We start from the raw sequence: 18,072 nt of genomic DNA, 5'->3' as shown, positions 1-18,072 counted from the left end.
TGGGTTTGCAAAATTTCAGTACCTCATAGCACCTTTCTGAACTTCTACATTTTGAAATCTTTGAAAAATGAGTCAACTATTACCTTCATAGCATTGTTGAGCCCACCTTCACTTACTTCTCATTTCCTGGTGAATTTCTCCTTAAATATTTTCATTTGTTCTAAACAACAACATCTTTACTTTCTTCTTTATACTCATTTTTTCTCAGCTACTGTTTCTTTATCATATTCAACAATTAATGATTCAGTTTTAAAAATGCATGTGGAGCAGCCGCCTTTCCATTCACAGGATCCCTGTTTACTGTTTAATTTTTTTCTAAATGTGAACTTGGATCAATGGAAGCACAGATTGCTGAACACATAATCTAGGTGGATACTTCACTTGAGTGTCATTAGTTGAAAGCTATTACCTCCAAGGTGTTATGCTGATGCACTGTCAGTCTATTCAAATAGGCATGAAATATCTCATGTGACTTTTTGTCTAAGTGAACAAGCAACCCTAAAGCATAAGCAACAAAACATCTTGGACAGGTGTTGTTGCTTGTAGAGCTCATGCTGTCTACATACAAATTACTACACAATTTTGTTTTGTGAAACACTTTAAAAGAATTAGATGAAAATCTATCTCAAAATCAAAGTCCTGCCAAAGAATTTCGGTCGGAAACGTAGACTGACTCTTTTCCTAGACTGCCTGGCCTGCTGAGCTCCTCCAGCATTTCGTGTGTGTTGCTCAGATTTCCAGTATCCACAGATTTTTTCTTGTTTGAGATCAAAATCAAGTTTTTTTTTTCTCTCTATTGCTCTGACTTTTTTCTTTAACTATATAATCTCTATTAGGTCTACAACACAGCTCCTATCCTCATGTCTCAGATTTCAAACATCAGTAGATTCCCAATACCAGAGTTGCACACCATCTCTTTTCTTTTTTTGAATATTTATTTTAAAATTGGTCTCTGCAAGTTTAATGTTCCCACCCGAACCTTAATCTCAACCCAGCTCTATTCCACCTACTTATTCTCTCCTGCAGCACTCACTTTCTTCAGATTCAAATTGTTAATCTGTGGCTATTAATGAGAAACCAGATTGATTCATTCTTTTGTAAATTTGATATCAGTTATTATCCTGTTTCATATCAGCATAAAGGTCCATTTATCTCTAGGATCTTGATATGAATATATCTAAGCAATACAGTGAAAAGAAACTTGCAATTTTAAATTTAGTTACACAAAATATAATCATATTCAACACACCTGTTGAAGGTAATAAAATTAATGGGATCAAAACATCAGCCAGCCCAACATTTTAAGATTAAGGTTGAGAAACTTACAGGCAAAGAAAGACATTTCTGTTTGTTAAAACACATTAAAGGTCAGAGGAACTTTGTTTCATTTGGTTGTATACATGTACAGTCAGATGACAACAAACTTAGCTTAGGTGACAATAAACTTGACCAATAACCTCTACATGGTAACAGGCTTCACGATTGATATGTAGAAATTAATTTCCTGGTTTGTAGAAATTAATTTTCTGGTTTGCAGAAAACTCTCTAGTTTGTTTCAAAATGTTATACATGTTGAGATCTGCTCACTAGTTCAAAAATAACATGACAAATTTCATGCTCTAATTTGAAAGGTCATATTCTCTCAAGTTCAGAATATTGAAAGGTGCTTTCTCATTAAAATAAAAAAAATTCTCAAAAGGTTCAACAGGTTAAACACAGGGTTGATGCAGCCCCCAACTAAGGCAATTAGGATAAGGAGCAAAAGTCTCAAAAATAATGTCATCCTACAAAGACTGTAATAAGAAGGAAGCTACTTCACCCAGCAGGGAGTAATTTTTTGGAATTCTCTTCTCAAAAGGATAATGGAGCTTCAGTCATCATGGAATATAAGCAGGGTAGAAAGTGATACATTATTAGATGTTAGGCATCAAAAGAAATGGATGCTAGTGAAGTATAGTACTGTTAAAGTAATAAATTGTCCATGATCTAATTGAATTATGGAGCTGAATAGATATTTCTGCTTTTCTGCTTTAAACTCCATTTTCCTAGTCTATGAATCTTTTAACCAACCTTTCTATTGTTCTAATTACCTCCAATGGACTGGAATCAAAAAGGACCATAACCATAAATTGCAATTGCACGCCTGAAGCAAAGTATTACTTGTGCATGCGGCTTTCCCAACAAAAAGCTTTTATAATTGACTAGTTACAAATAAATAGAATACAGCATACTAGAACGAGTGCCTAATGCGGGAATGAAATGAAAATATTTACCCACCTGAGAAAGACCGACTGATTTAAAAAGTTTGCAGAAAAGCACATATAGAACAGAGGACTTAGTAAAAAGACATACCTGTAACTACTGAACAATTCAGTGATCTGCAAACTTAGGTTCATCCCAAGCCATTGCCTCTATTTAATATTTTCATCACCAGTCCTTTGCTTGTTAATCTACTTTCGCTCCTTGTCTTACAATGCCCTGAATTTAAATTTCTTTATCCTTGATGTACCGTATCAGATTAAATGCAAGAATATGGCAAGTGTGCATGTGGCCAATCACTGACGCAGTGCCTCATGTGAGGAGGACTCTCTTTTGCGCGCAGGCTATTGAGTACGCAAGTCTTTTGTCGTGGCAGACCTGGTTTGTAGCTCCCACACTGTAAGCTGCTCAGTATGTACTGTTACTAACATAATTCTGTAAAAATATTTAATCATACTACTCCATTGCCGCATTTGCCTGTGGAAATGTAACATTTTGGCGAAAAGAATCAAACTAGAATGGCCTCTCTACTCCAAGCACACAATTAATTTTGAGCCATTCAAATCCAAGTCAAGCTTTGGGTTTCCTACCACAGATGATTTGTATATATTATAATCCTGGCATCTTACAACACTGCCGTCTGATTTCCCCAACAACAATGATTAATATCCATAACTCCCGAACCCTGGAATTTCTTCCATAAACGCCTAGTTCCATCCTTCTTCATTTAAGATAGTTTTCAAAATTCTCTCTTTGACTAATCTTTTGGGCATTAAAATGCAATATCGTTAAAATAACCCATGAAAGAATGATCAAGGTTACAATTTCACCAAAGGTGTGAAATAATGGATTGAAAAGTGCCCAGTTTAATTTCAGTTGTATTATACTCTCCATGTTAATTGCAGTGATTTAAAAAAAATTAACGCAAGAAGAGATTACAATACACCATTCTTCTGTAAGTAAATTGGAAACACAATTTTGACTACTCCTTTAGGCCACAGTTCTCAATCACATGTGCATTTGTTTAATACAAAAGCCCAAATCTAAAGGAGGAATTATCTGTAAATGAGTCAGTGATTCAAACTTGCAGCAATTATTTGATGACAATATTGTATTTACAAGACTATATAGGCATCCGTTAGTCCTGTGAGACCATGGATTTGCACCTTGGAAGATTTCCAGGGCGCAGGCCTGCGCAAGGTTGTATGGAAGACCGGCAGTTGCCCATGCTGCAAGTCTCCCCTCTGCATGCCACTGATGTTGTCCAAGGGAAGGGCACTAGGGTCGATACAGCCTGGCACCGGTGTTGTTGCAGAGCAATGTATGGTTAAGACCATATATATTTGAATTTATTATGGGATCATTGTTTTCCCTTCTGGTAATGCTTGCATCACGTATTTTCAAGAAATCCACAACTTTGTTCTTTAACTGACTGTACAAAAAGGTAGAGTTTTTTGCCCTTTATTCTTATTTGCAAAGTAGCCAATTATAGCTTCAATAACCGTGAACATCGAAATCAACAGAAATCAAAACTGACACCTAGGACAGTCATTTCTTTATTAAACAATACTGTTACTATCTTTCATCCAATAAAGCAAAACTATAAAGTCAACGAGATAATGAACTATTCAATCACCAGCTTGGGAAGCAATATAATCTCATGATGGAGAGCAACAGTTTACCAAGAGGTTTTCTCAATTAGCATTCGGATTTCAAAGGATTTAAAGGGTTTAAGGGTTCACCTTCAGCAAACTTAAATATTTTAAGTAATACTATATACATTATTCCAATATGATTGAGATTATCCTACTTGTAAATTTTGTGCAAAGCTTCACAGATCTGAAGTCACGGTCTCCATTGTAGTTGAATAGATAGCCTTTTTTCGATAAGTTAAATGCTCAAATTAAAAGTTCTCACCTTTTCTTGGTTTTCCTTGTTGTTGTAGCAAAGATTTCCAATCAAATGGATGAGATGAGCTTTAAATCCAACAGCTGGATGAGTGGCTTGACTGGCAAGTGATAATGACTGGGATGCAGTAAAAATATTTCTGCTTTGCTTTCCTGCAAGGTGGGTTTCATACAAAAGTTCTGAAACAGGAAATTATATTCAAGAAAAATATATATTAATATCTAAGGCTATTTAAAAGAATCACCACATTTTTATACATGGTATCACCTATATCCCTAACCAACTAGCCTAACTAGCAGTCTTTTTCATTGCTCTTGTACTCTTTTATAATTTGTTACAACTATTAATTTGTGAATTTCATGCCTCAACCACTCAAGTCTAACTTTCTTTTTATGATGTGCTATAATAACTCTCAAGCTTTACTTACTAATAGAACTCAGTTCTTACAAATACAAAAATTAGGAGCAGGAGCAGGCCACTCAGCTCTTCAAGCAAGAATGTCTGCTTAATTAATATCGTGATGTACTATCTACTCTCCTTGGGATTGTCAATCAAATCCCTTCTCACTCTAATAGACTCACAGCAGATACAAGCCTTATCCGTACAATCTTTCTTCAGAAGACAGCATAAGCATTCTAGATATTAATTTAGTAAACCTTCCCTGAGCAGCTTCCAACATATTGTCATTCTTGTTTAAATAAGGAGACTAGTACTCTGAATATTGCCTCACCAATGCTTTATCTAACTGAAGCAGAATCTCTTTGCATTTACATTTAGTTCCCTAGTAGTAAATAATAACAAGCTGTTATCTTGCATAACGACTTGCTGTATAGCACACTTTTGCAAATCGTGCATTAGGACTCCACTCCATTTTGGAACACCACAAACTTTAGTCATTTAAATAATATGCTTTGAAATTTGTAGTCTTAATTCTTTACAAAGTATACTAAGTACCTCTTCTACCTCAGATTCATGTTTTTTTGGCGCTAATTTTGTTGTCATGTAATCTGGGCAATTTTGTTTACTAATCTTGCCATAATTAAAAAAATATATATATTTGCCCCTGATACTTCTCTTCTTTTTCTTTCCTATTCTGCTGAAACAATTAGATGGGAGCTTCTGTTCTTCAATTATTTAGATTTATCTCAACTGTTTGTCCCACTGTGCACCAAGGTAAGTAGTGCCTCTTTCCTTTTCATCGGCTCCTGGACCAGCTTCACTCGACTGTGCATTGAACTGACTCCACAGCTGTCAACTAATTTTTGGGGACTTTGTGGTTCACATTCTGTGTATTATTTGTTCACTTATTTATTGTTTGCATGACTTGTTCTTTTTTCGCACATTGGATACTTGCTGGTCTTTGCTGTGTGGGGTTTTTCATGAATTCTATTGAGTTTCTTTCTTATGTAGCTACCTGCAAGAAGAGGAATCCCAAGGTTGTATATGGTATACATACCTCGATAATAAATGTGATGAAGGTTGTAAGAAGGGAAAAAATTCAGACAGCAAAGATACTGAATGATTTATTCTTCTGTACACAGAACATCTTTTATTATTTTATTTCAAAATCTAGCCCAATATTATCCATAGCTTATAATGTAATTGCCTCATAACCACCCTGAAAAGATTCTTAACTTGAAGTACCTTTCTAAAGCAATTTATAGGAAGTAGCTTTCTTTTTTGCACTTACTAACAGTATTCTCCACCAGACCAGGTGAATTCTGCAAAAAGCTGAATTTTTCATGGTTCGAGGTTGTTTCACAGAGGATATCAAGAAGCCTGATCACAACAAGCGCCTCCTATGACAGAAGGAAATCAAAAGGCAGATTGTAAAGGCCAGAAATTATCCACTGAGAGGAAGTCTAAGTTAATAAAAGCAAATACAGATTCAGAAGCATCATTTTAGAGTGAAATAAATGTTCTATGACATGTTTAGCAAATATAAAGACAAAATACAATGAAAACTAGAAATAGAAAATATTGGAATTAGATAATAATGCATCAAATTGGAGAGAAAACAAGTCAACACTTTAGGTTAAGGACACCATCAACACTGGAAACAGGACATGATTTGAGATTTAAAGAAAGACAAACTGTTTCAATAAGATTCAATACAAGTTTAAGAAAATCAATTTGACTTGGCATGTTAAAATTTCCAGACTCAACAATCAGATAATGACTCTGTCATTCATTATTTCCTCCAAGTCCAGACTTTGATTTGTTACTTTTCCATTTATCATCTGTTTTTGCCTACATCGTTAACCCTTCTATCACATAATCATACCTCCATTCTAACATTATTAGTAGAGTCATAGAAAAGTACAGCATAGAAACAGGCCCTTCAGCCCATCTAGTCCATACCGAATCATTACACTGTCTACTTCCATCGACCTGCATCAAGATCATGACCCTTCACACCCCTACTATCCATGTACCTATCCAAACTTCTCTTAAACATTGAAATTGAGCTCAAATACACCACTTGTGCTGGTACTCTCACAACCCGCTGAGTGAAGAAGTTTCTCCTCATAAGCCCCTTAAACTTTTCACCTTTCAACCTTAACCCATGACCTCTGGTTGTAGTCCCACCCAACCTCCATGGAAAAAGCCTGCCTGCATTTACCCTATCTATAGCCCTCATAATTTTGTATACCTCAATCAAATCTTCCCACAATCTTCTACATTTCCAGAAATAGTCCTAATCTATTCAATCTTTCCTTATAACTCAGGTCCTCCACACCAGGCAATATCCTTATAAATTTTCTCTGTGCTCTTTCAACTTTATTTACTTCTTTCTTGTAGGCAAGTGCCTAAAACTGCAGACAATACTCCAAATTACTCTCAACAACATCTTATACTTCAAAATAACACTCCATCTCCTGTACTCAGTATTTTGATCTATGAAGGCCAATGTGACAAAAGCTTTTATTACCCTATCTACCTGTGATGCCATTTTCAATGAATTATGGACATGTATTCCCAGATCCCTTTGCTCTACAGCACTGCTCAGTGCTCTACCGCTCACGGTGTAAGACCTACCCTGGTCGGTATTACCGAAGTGCAACACCTTGTCATTTTTCAGCCCATTTTTCTAGTTGGTCCAGGTCCTACTGCAAGCCATGGTAGTCCTCTTCGCTGTGTACTAAACCCCCAATCTTGGAGTCATCTGCAAATTATCATCCAGATCATTGATATAGATGACGAACAACAATGGACCCAGCACTGATCACTGCGGCACTCCACTAGTCACAGAGGCAACCATCTACTACCACTATCTGGCTTCTCCCACAGAGCTAATGTCTAATCCAATTTATTATCTCATCTTGAATGCCAAGCAACCGAACCTTCTTGACCAATCTCCTATGTGGGACCTTGTCAAATGCCTTGTTAAATTCCATGTAGACAATGTCCACTGCCCTGCCTTCATCAACTCTCTTGGTAGCTTCCTTGAAAAAATCTACAAGATTGGTTAGACAGAACCTACCATGCACAAAGTCAAGCTAACTATCCTTAATCAGTCCATGTCACTCCAAATACTTATATATTTGGCTCCTTAGAATACATTCCAATAAATTTCCTACCACTGATGTCAGACTCACCGGCCTATACTTTCCTGGCTTATTTTTAGAGCCTTTCTTAAATAGCAGAACAATATTGGATGTCCTCTGGTACTTCTCCTGTCACTAAGGATGATTTAACTATCTTGGCTAGGGGCCGTGCAATTTTTGCACTTGTATCCCACAAGTTCTGAGGGAACACCTTGTCAGGCCCTGGGGATTTATCCACACTGATTTGTCTCAAGACAGCAAACACCTCCTCCTCTGTAATTTGTGTAGGGTCCATGAAGTCATGCTGCTTTGTCTCACATCTATAACTTTGTATCCATCTCCTGAGTAAATACAGATGCAAAAAATTCATTCTAGATCACCCCCACCCCATTTTCTTTGGCTCTTTTAACCTTCCTGTTCTTTCATACTCACTCCATCTCTGAATCTCAAGAATTATTTTGTCACAAAACTTCCAGTTCTATGATCAACACACACAAGATGCTAAAGGAACTCAGCAGGTCAGGCAGCATCTATCGAGGGGAATAAACAGTTGACATATTCCCTGGTCCTGATCTCCTTATTTTCATTTAGGACATCCAGTCCCTACACACTTCCATCCCCCATCAGGAAGGCCTAAAGATTCTCTGCTTCTATCTGGACAACAGACCTAACCAGTTCCCCTCCACCACCACTGTTTCATCTCGTGGAACAGATTTACACCCTCGACAATTTCTTTCTTGGCTCCTCCCATCTTCTCCAAACCCATGGTATAGCCATGGGGACTCACATAGGCCCCAGATATGCTTGGCTCTTGTTGGCTAAGTGGAACAGTCCATGTTGAAAACCTGGATTGGTAACACTCCCCAACTCTTTCTCTTCTCCATTGATGACTGCATTTGAGCTGCTTCCTGCACCCATGCTGATCTAATCAATTTTGCCTCCAACTTCCACTCAAGTTTACTTGGTCCCTCTCTGACACCCCTCTCCCCTTTCTTGATCTCTCTGCCTCCAACTCCAGAGACAATCTACCGACATCTTTTACAAAATCACTGACTTTCAGTTATATTGGCAATATTATCTTTCCACCCTATCACTTGAAAAAATACTATGCCCTTCTCTCAGTTGTTCCGACCCTGCCATATCTGTTCCGACGATGAGGCTTCCATTCTAGAAATCCGAGATTTTCAAAAATGGAATTCACTTCCACGACCATTATGCTGCCCTCAGCAGCATCTCCTCCATTTCCCACACATCTGCCCTCACCCACTATCATAACACCGATAGTGCTTCCTTGTCCTTACTTAACACCCCACTAGCATCTATATTGAGCACATCATTCTCCATAATATCCGCCATTCCAATGGAATCCTACTACTAGACACATCTTCCCAACCCCACCTTTTTGCTTTCTTTACGGATCTTTCTCCACGTTATTAACTTGTCCACTCATACCTCCTCACTGATTTCTCTTGGCACTTATTCCTGTGAAGTGTCAACTGCTGCACCTGCTCCTACACCTCCTTCCTCACCACCATTCAGGGCACCAAACTGTCCTTCCGGGGAGGCAACACTTCACTGTGCATCTGTTGGGGGTCATCGATTATATCTGGTACTCCTGGAGTGGTTTCCTCTACATCAGTGAGACCCAAAGCAGATTGAGCTCCACTACGTCAAGCACCTTTGCTCTGTCCACCACAAAAGGCAGGATCTTCTGATGGCCACCATTTCAATTAAACTTCCTATTTCCTTACTGACAGGTCTGTCCTCGACTGCCACAATGAGACCAAACTTAGGTTGGTGAAGCCCCACCTCATATTCCATAGGGGTAGCCTCCAATCTGATGGCATAAACATCAATTTCTCAAATTACTCCATCCACTTAGTGTCCCCAAGCTCTTCTCCTTTTCCATTCCCCATTCTGGTTACCCTCTCACTCCATCTCCTCCCCCACCCTCATGAGGTTCTCCTCCTCTTTATTCCATGGTTCACAGTCCCTCCTGCTTCTGAGTGTTACCTCTTCTATCTGTTACCTGTCAAGCTTTTTACATCATCACCATCCACCTTCTCAATTATTATGTCAGCTTGTACTCCTTTCTCCTCCCCCATCTTCTTATTCTAGCTTCTGTCCCCTTCTTTTCCAATCCTGATGAAGAGTCTTGGCCCAAAACATGGAGTGTTTAGTCCCCTCTACAGATGCTGCATAACCTGCTGAGGCTCCTCTAGCATTTTGTGTGAGTTGGTTAAGAATTCCAGCATCTGCAGAAACTTTTGTGTTAGTTATGTGACGATATACAGTATATAACTTTGAAGTAATATAACTTTGAAGTGCATTAACTTTCATCAACATAATTGAATAACAAGACTATCCATTTCTTTCTAATTCAGAAAGAAAGCAAACTGAAATAAGTTTTCTTCTGAAATGATCATTGATAATTTAGGATAAAATTGATTTAATGTTTTAAAAAATCTACACCAATCACAGTTTTTTAAGAGACTGAAGTAACCACACATTGTGGTGCAGGCAGGAAGGAGTAAAAATAATTCATGTGGGTTTAAACGATTTCTATGTATAGGGGAATCACATTATTATATAATTTGCAAAGATAGTAACAAGATTACTAGCCATTAATAGTTCTCTCACAACCACAGGTAGTACTGGTATATCTGGAAACAATTTCTGTCAGCACTGAAGGCATCTATTCATTTCCTTACTGGCCTCACCAGTATAAACCTTCCCAATTCTTCATAGGCCAAAGAAATCAACTAGTCAGTCACAAATTTAGGGGAAAAGGAAATTCAGTGCTGTATATCAGACCAAATAAATGTGACAGATAAATGTTAAGATCCTGATTTAACACCCTCCACAGAGTGAATCTGTACTGGTAGATAATAAAGGGGGCCTTTTGCAAAGACAATATTTCAGTGTAGGCCAGAGAAGGGTACCTAAAGGTTACTGAACGAGTTATGGAGCACAGCAACAAGTTCTTGAACTCACCGTGATAATCATCTAGCACACACACACACATGAATCCGACACTAATCCTCACATTCCAATCAACTTTTGTCATCTGTATAACAGGGACAATTTACTGTGACCTGCTAAGCTTCCAAACCACATGACTATGGGTAGTAGAAACGAACCAGGGCACCGAGTGTAAGCCCCGTGGTCAAGGGGATAACACGCAAGTCTACGTTGGCGATACTGAACTGCATTACTGGAGTGGTCAGACCGCACCTTTGCAAGTTGTGCTAATATACCGCTCACCTTAACATTAATAATAAAAAAAACATTCATCCAATTGTTTCTATTCAATCTCCAATTCATATCCACCTTGGCAAACCATCCTGGCAAAGCACCTGCAGATTTCCTCGTGCTTTCATTTTTCCTTCATTCTTAAAAGAAAGTGTATATATATCCAATCTGTCAATATTAGGTAAAAACTCACATTTCCCCACATTATATGCCATCTGCTAAATTTTAGCTCACCTTTATCCCTCGCAGCAGTTCTCCTTCACAACCTACAGCCACCTATTTTAAGCAAAGTTGATTGCAATTTTTTATATTACTGAGGTCTAGCATTGATCCAAATGTACTCAGATGGTAATCCTTGTTATCCTGAAAATGATCCATTCATTCCAACTCTGTTTACAATTACTTAGTGATCAATCCTCTCTTCAGTCTACTATATTATTCCAAAACTGTTACATACTGCACAAGCTCTCAGAGGGCAGAGCAAAGTCAAGATGGCGCTACTTTGCTTGCATCTTCGGAAACAGCTCTATTTCTATTTTTGATATCTCTTTCTTTTCCTTTTCAAGGTTCTTTTGAAGACCCTGATCTGGAGTTACACGTTAACTTTGGTTCTTTGCAGAATGGGACCCACTCTCCGGACCTCAGGACCGGCGGTTTTTTGGTATCCTAAGGACGCGGCCTGGACGACTAGTGCACCTTCAGGGTGCCAGATTTTGGTGGTTCTGGAAATGGGCTGATCCAAGGCTGGTGCCCTGACTGATGTGTCGTGGGAGAACATGGAACATTGGGAGCAATGGGTCAGCTCTGGCTTTGTTTCCAGAGACCTGAGCCTTTCCAGGGCCAATTCTCTCGGCGCAGAGCTCGGAAAAAGCGACACAACAGACATCATAAATCAGCAAGTTGTTTGTTATGTCTCCCCTCTCGCTGTGACATGGGGAAACCTCTTTTTCCCTTATTATGGCAAGAGAGAGAGCCTGTGGTATGTCGAATTACTGGGTAAACAAGTAGTCTTTGGGGTACTGCAAGTCTGTGTCTTTATTGATGCTTTGCTGCACACTTGAGTGCTCAGTGGAGGGTGCCGATGCTTTTTTGCTGGTGGGGGAGGGGAGAGTCGTTGCCTTGCTGCTGCTTGTGCATGGGGGGGAACTGACTTTGGGGTTCTAACATTTAACTGTCATTCATTCTTTTGGGCACTCCTCTGTTCTTGTGGATGTTTGCGAAGAATAAGAATTTCAGGATGTATATTGTATACATTTCTCTGACATTATATGTACCTATTGAACCTATTGAAGCTCTTAGCCCGTTGAACATCTTAACATACTACATCTACTGGTTCTCCCTCAAGGAAAGATAGTACCTTGCTTTGGTAAATTGAGGCTCAAGGAGAATAGAAATGGCATTTTCCAAGTGTTGGTATTGAGACCACTGCCTTTTAATGCAAAAGGGGACTCGGCTATCAGAATACACAGTAAAACGTGTAGTTGTGGTAAGGAAAGATGATGACACTAATCAACCACAACACAGACAAGCTACCCAGATAGGCAGATAAGCATTTGGTATTTAGAGCGAGATGATCATTTTTTCTGCATCAATGCGTAGAGGCAATATTGCACTAATAGCATGATTTAAACAAAATGAATTTTAATAGATGTGGATGTTCATGTGTATACATCTTTTAAGGTGACAGGGCAAATTGAGGGGAGTTATAAAAGCACATGGCAAATTGGACATGATAAAAAGGAGTGTTGGGTAGTATAAACATCTATAAAGCTCTAGTCATGCCTTACTTATATATATTACATTGCCTTTTGATTTCAGGGATGAGCAAACTTAGCTACAGGGTCAGTTGGAGAAGCCAAGCTGTTCTTTTGGAAGCGAAGGAATTTATTTGTCCAAGATCTTGATAGATTTATATAGAGTGGGTGGTCAAAAATGTTACTGACATTTGATATAGCATTAATGAGTAAGATTTAAAGCCTTGCCAAAAGATACAAAGGGGAATAAAAGAAGGAAATTACTTTTCTTTTTATGCAGCAAATGGTGATGATATGGAAATCACTGCCTACGAGGATGGTGGTTGTGAAGATAATCAATGATTTCAAAAAGAAATTGTATTGCATTTGAGGATAAAAGCTCTTAGGGCTAAAAGAAGGGTTGGAAAATGGGTCTGACTGGATTACTGGCCAGAATTAACATGGACTTAATGGGCTGAGTAGTCTCCTATGCCATAATAAACATGACTCTTCTTGGTTCCCCTTTATCTATCTCACACTTCAAAAATCACAGATTTGTAAATATTTTTTTCCTATAATGATGTTATGATTTTATAAGCACACTGTTAACATGTTAGGGTCAAAGTATACTCATTTTACTCAAACATAATTTTTGCTTGAAAATGCAGGGATAATTTGCTTTGCGTAAAAATCTAACTAATGGCATATTTTACTGATAATAGCAAACCTAAACATCTTAACCATAATATTAAATTTCAGTTGCTAATGGAATTTGTTTTGGCATCACCAGGAGCTGCCTGTCTTGCTATTTAAAATATATATTTGGATTATCTCATTATGATGCCCTTGCACTTATTGTGCTGTATCATCAAACCCAGGCTCATGACTGAAAAATACCACCTCTACAAATTAAGCTCACAAACACTGGATATTTTCTAATGCTGAACCATAAATTAGCAAGCAAATCTAACCAGTTAAAGGGAATTTTTATCCTACCTGATCTGGCTTGCATACAACCCGTTACACATCAAGTGATTGACTCTTAAAAACACTCAGGAATTTTAAGGATGTATAACAAATATTGCTTTGCTCTTGTTGTACACATCCAAGAACAAATATAAAAATATGACTGGGATAAAAACAATAGAAATGTTCATTCCCATTAATTATTTTGTATGCCTCTATTGTTCATACTGGTAACTTGGCAATTAGCTACAATGATCAGCTGAGATGTACAAAAATAAATGATAGACGAACATTCCCCTTACCTCCATTCTTGGTACTGAAGGAGTAAGCACTTTCAAATTCTATGCACAATGTTAATAGGACTATGAAATTAAACATTTCTTTTTCAGTCTGAGATGATGATAGTAAATGCCATCACTAGGAAATGGGCAATTCTCCACCCTACCTCATCTTCTGTATCAGTATCAGAGGCATATTTCAACACTGCCATGCATTTCTCTATGAAGCAGGCTGCCAAAAATTGCATTAGTCTGTCGGGAACAGTCGGGTCATCACTGCCAGCTGGAGGCTTCTGATTCTTGTCACTCAGCTTCATGGATATTAGTTCCAAAATGAGAATCCTGCAACAAACGATTAAAGGCAACAGGGTTGCTACTTTGTGAAAAAAAATTACAATACTAAAATTTACTAAGAAAAATCATTTCAAAATTAAGTTAATAAAATATATATTAAGGAGTAGGGGACGGAGATGACAGGCCACATGAAGTTAGTGGAACAGGCTACCAAATCATACAGACATTTTGTGTGCACTCTGCCATCATGCTCACTCTGGGTTTGTTCAACCCACGAAATACGAAGTCAGAATCAGCATCAAAGATCACAGGAGTATGCCTGGTAATTCAGATTGTTGAATTGTTGGTAAATTACACTTCAGTCTAAAGTGCTTTAACAACGAATAATTATTGGCCCAGATTTTGTAGCAGTGATGATGGACTAACTTTTACCCAATACTCCATGAAGGTTACATCAATGATTTTTACCATTCTATAATAAAACTGACAGCAGCTTTGGGATGTCCATGCATGCATTGTTTAATGCTGTGATTCAGCAATCCCACGTACTGTAGTTTGGCAATCTTGTAATCTTATAGACTACACTCAAGAAAAACAAATGAAATAAAAATATTCAGGTTATTTCTGAATTAGCTATGCTTTCTCATAAATCCTAAGTTTTTAAACCATGCATGAAGTTGCTGAGCAAGTTAGCCCCAAAATTGCTTTTGCTTGTACATTAACGCCATTAGATAAATATTAAGATAAGAGGATGAGGGCATGAGGTGTCTCATGGAGAAGACCAGGGACAGGGCGCAGTGTCATGAATGACTCCATTTCAAAGCGTCGAGGAAGATTGAAGCATCGAGGCGAATGCGGAGGTCAGCAGTCGCTCTACACGGAAGCCATGGGGTTGATGGCGTTTGGATCCAGCATGGCAGTCACTCATCACAGAAGGACTGAGTTCGTGCGGCCACTCCCCTCGATGCCAACGAAAGGATGTTTTTAAAATTGTAAGAGTTATGTGATTATTGCACTGTACTTTATATTGGTCTCCTTCAGTTTTTGGTGCTTTCTTTCTTGTTGCCAATTGTCAGCTGGGCAATATGTTTCTTTTTATGTGAGGGAGGAGCTGGGGATTTGGGGTCTGTTCTTGTTGGGTTTTTTTGTGTGGGTGATCTATTAGCATTGTGTGTGTGAGAGAGGGGGGTGGTTTTGATGCTATTGTCACTGTTTTGTTGCGAGGGAGGGGTTGAGGGTTTGAGGGTTTGGGAGTTTTGATGTTCCAGCTGCCGTCTTCCATGTGGGTGATCTATTATTTTTTGTGAGAAAGGGTGTGGGGGTTTGCGAGTTTTATTTCTTATTCTTTTTCGTGGGGGGAGGGGAAGAGTTCATGTATTTTCTTTCAACAACTCCCAGGGTTTTTTTTTTCATATTTCATGGCTATCTGGAGAAGTCAAATATCAGAGCTGTATTGTAAATGCATACTTTGACAATAAAATAAAAATGAAATGAAATGATGCTTCATCTTTTACTGTAATTGTGAGATCCTTCCATTTCTTTAACACTCCATAAGTAGTTTAAAATATCAATAAAAGATTTCTCTTCTAGTTTGCTGTCTGTGAAAATTGTTTACCACTCAAATCTCACAGCTGCTGGATCCAAGAGATCAACTGAATTGTTGCCCGATGATGATTTTCAACCTCTCACTGCTACGGGTGGAAGTTCCCACTTACTTCATAAAGGCAACAATTATACCAGAGCCTAAGAAGAATAATGTGAGCTGCCTTAAAGACTATCGCCCAGTAGCACTCACATCAACAGTGATGAAATGCTTTGACAGGTTGGTCATGACTAGACTGAACTCCTGCCTCAGCAAGGACCTGGACCCACTGCAATTTGCTTATCACCAAATAGTTCAATGGCAGACACAATCTCAATGGCTCTCCACAGGGCTTTAGACCACCGAGACCGCACAAAAACCTATGTCAGGATGCTCTTCATTGACTGTAGCTCAGCATTTAATACCATCATTCCCAAAATCCTGATAGAGAAGTTGTAGAACCTGGACCTCTGTACCTCCTTCTCAATTGGATCCTCAACTTTCTAACTGGAAGAGCATAATCTGTGCAGATTGGTGACAACATCTCCTCTTCGCTGACGATCAACACTGGTGCACCTCAGGTGTGTGTGCTTAGCCCACTGCTCTACTCTATATACCCATGACTGTGTGGCTAGGCATAGCTCAAATACCACCTATAAATTTTCTGATGATACAACCGTTGTTGGTAGAATCTCAGGTGGTGACAAGAGGGCATACAGGAGTGAGATATGCCAACTAGTGGAGTGGTGCTTCAGCAACAACTGGCACTCAACGTCAGTAAGACGAAAGAGCTGATTGTGGACTTCCAGAAGGGTAAGATGAAGGAACACATACTGATCCTCATAGAGGGATCAGAAGTGGAGAGAGTGAGCAGTTTTAAGTTCCTGGGTGTCAAGATCTCTGAGGATCTAACCTGGTCCCAACATACTGATGCAGTTATAAAGAAGGCAAGATAGCTGCTATACTTCAGTAGGATTTTGAAGAGATTTGGTATATCAACAAATACAATCAAAAACTTCTATAGATGTACTGTTGAGAGCATTCAGACAGGCTGCATCACTGTCTGGTATTGGCAGGTGGGGGGCTACTGCACAGGACTGAAAGAAGATGCAGAGGGCTGTAAATTTAGTCATCTCCATCTTGGGTAACAGCCTACAAAGTACCCAGGACATCTTCAAGGAGCGGTGTCTCAGAAAGGCAGTGTCCAATATTAAGGACCTCTATCACCCAGGGCATGCCCTTTTCTCAATGTTACCACTAGGTAGGAGGTACAGACGCCTGAAGTCACACACTCAGCAATTCAGGAACAGCTTCTTCCCCTCTGCCATCCGATTCCTAAATGAACATTAAACTCTTGGACACTACCTCACTTTTTTAAAAAAACATATTATTTCTGTTTTTTCAAGATTTTTTATCTATTCAATATATGTATACTGTAAAAAGTCTACTGAATAAGATTTATTTATTATTATTATTTTTCCTTCTATATTATGTATTGCATTGAGCTGCTGCTGCTAAGTTAACAAATTTCACGTCACATGCTAGTGATAATAAACCTGATTCTGGTGTTGGAAGTGGAGAAGTCAGTGCAACAGAAATCACAGGATCCTTAGAACCTCAAGTGAATTTGCAGAACCATGATTTGTCCATTGGTTACAAAGCCCAGACCACTGTTCAAAGGATAAAACTTCCTGCATTCAGTAAATTGTCAACAAAAACTCAGAATCTCATGCTAATCTGGTGCCAGATGTCAATTTCTGCAGTGGTTTGAACTGTATATTACCCATTTAGAACAAAGACATTAAATAACACATTCCAAGATCAGCCCTATTCAAGTATCGTGTTTCCCTGAAGGCACCGAGATGTATCTCTAACCACGATACATTAACAGCATACTTCACAAATAGCTTGCAAGGATTTGACCATGCTTTTTTAAAAACAATGTAGTTAAGTGACTATGATATTTATACAACAATGTGTTGAATAGCTAAGACCAAAGACTTAAGAAACAATGACAATCTAAACTGTATTTTTAACCTACCATTCCCGACTGTTCCATTTTGTGTACATAACCGACACTAAATCTGGACATTTCAGAAACTGCTCTGTTAGAATAAGAAACCTAGAGAGAGAATATTATATCTCTGGTTAGCAATACATTTATCAATGATATTCCTTAACTACAGCAAGATGGCAACACTTGATTCAAAATAGTCCCTTTTCTGATAAAAATTTAGAATGTACATCAATAA

At 38.4% G+C, this 18,072-nt stretch overlaps 1 protein-coding gene across 2 annotated transcripts in view; it reads right to left on the bottom strand.

The window, feature by feature from the left end:
- The window catches only part of atxn10 (ataxin 10), a 215,589-nt gene that overhangs the window by 128,661 nt on the left and 68,856 nt on the right, over nucleotides 1–18,072 (bottom strand). For both annotated transcript variants that reach the window (XR_011887143.1, XM_072267794.1), the window contains exons 6-9: nucleotides 17,862–17,942; nucleotides 14,112–14,286; nucleotides 5,858–5,966; nucleotides 4,177–4,346 (exon numbers count right to left, since the gene is read on the bottom strand). Coding sequence is in view for 1 of the 2 variants with exons in the window: in XM_072267794.1 (XP_072123895.1) it covers nucleotides 4,177–4,346; nucleotides 5,858–5,966; nucleotides 14,112–14,286; nucleotides 17,862–17,942 (535 nt within the window). In the remaining variant the exon portion in view is untranslated. The remainder of the gene's footprint in view (nucleotides 1–4,176; nucleotides 4,347–5,857; nucleotides 5,967–14,111; nucleotides 14,287–17,861; nucleotides 17,943–18,072) is intronic.

The sequence above is a fragment of the Mobula birostris genome, chromosome 9, assembly GCF_030028105.1.
Source record: "Mobula birostris isolate sMobBir1 chromosome 9, sMobBir1.hap1, whole genome shotgun sequence".
NCBI classification, from domain to species: domain Eukaryota; kingdom Metazoa; phylum Chordata; class Chondrichthyes; order Myliobatiformes; family Myliobatidae; genus Mobula; species Mobula birostris.
Note: the sequence above shows the minus strand (reverse complement) of the source record. Positions and strands in the feature narration are given on the sequence as shown.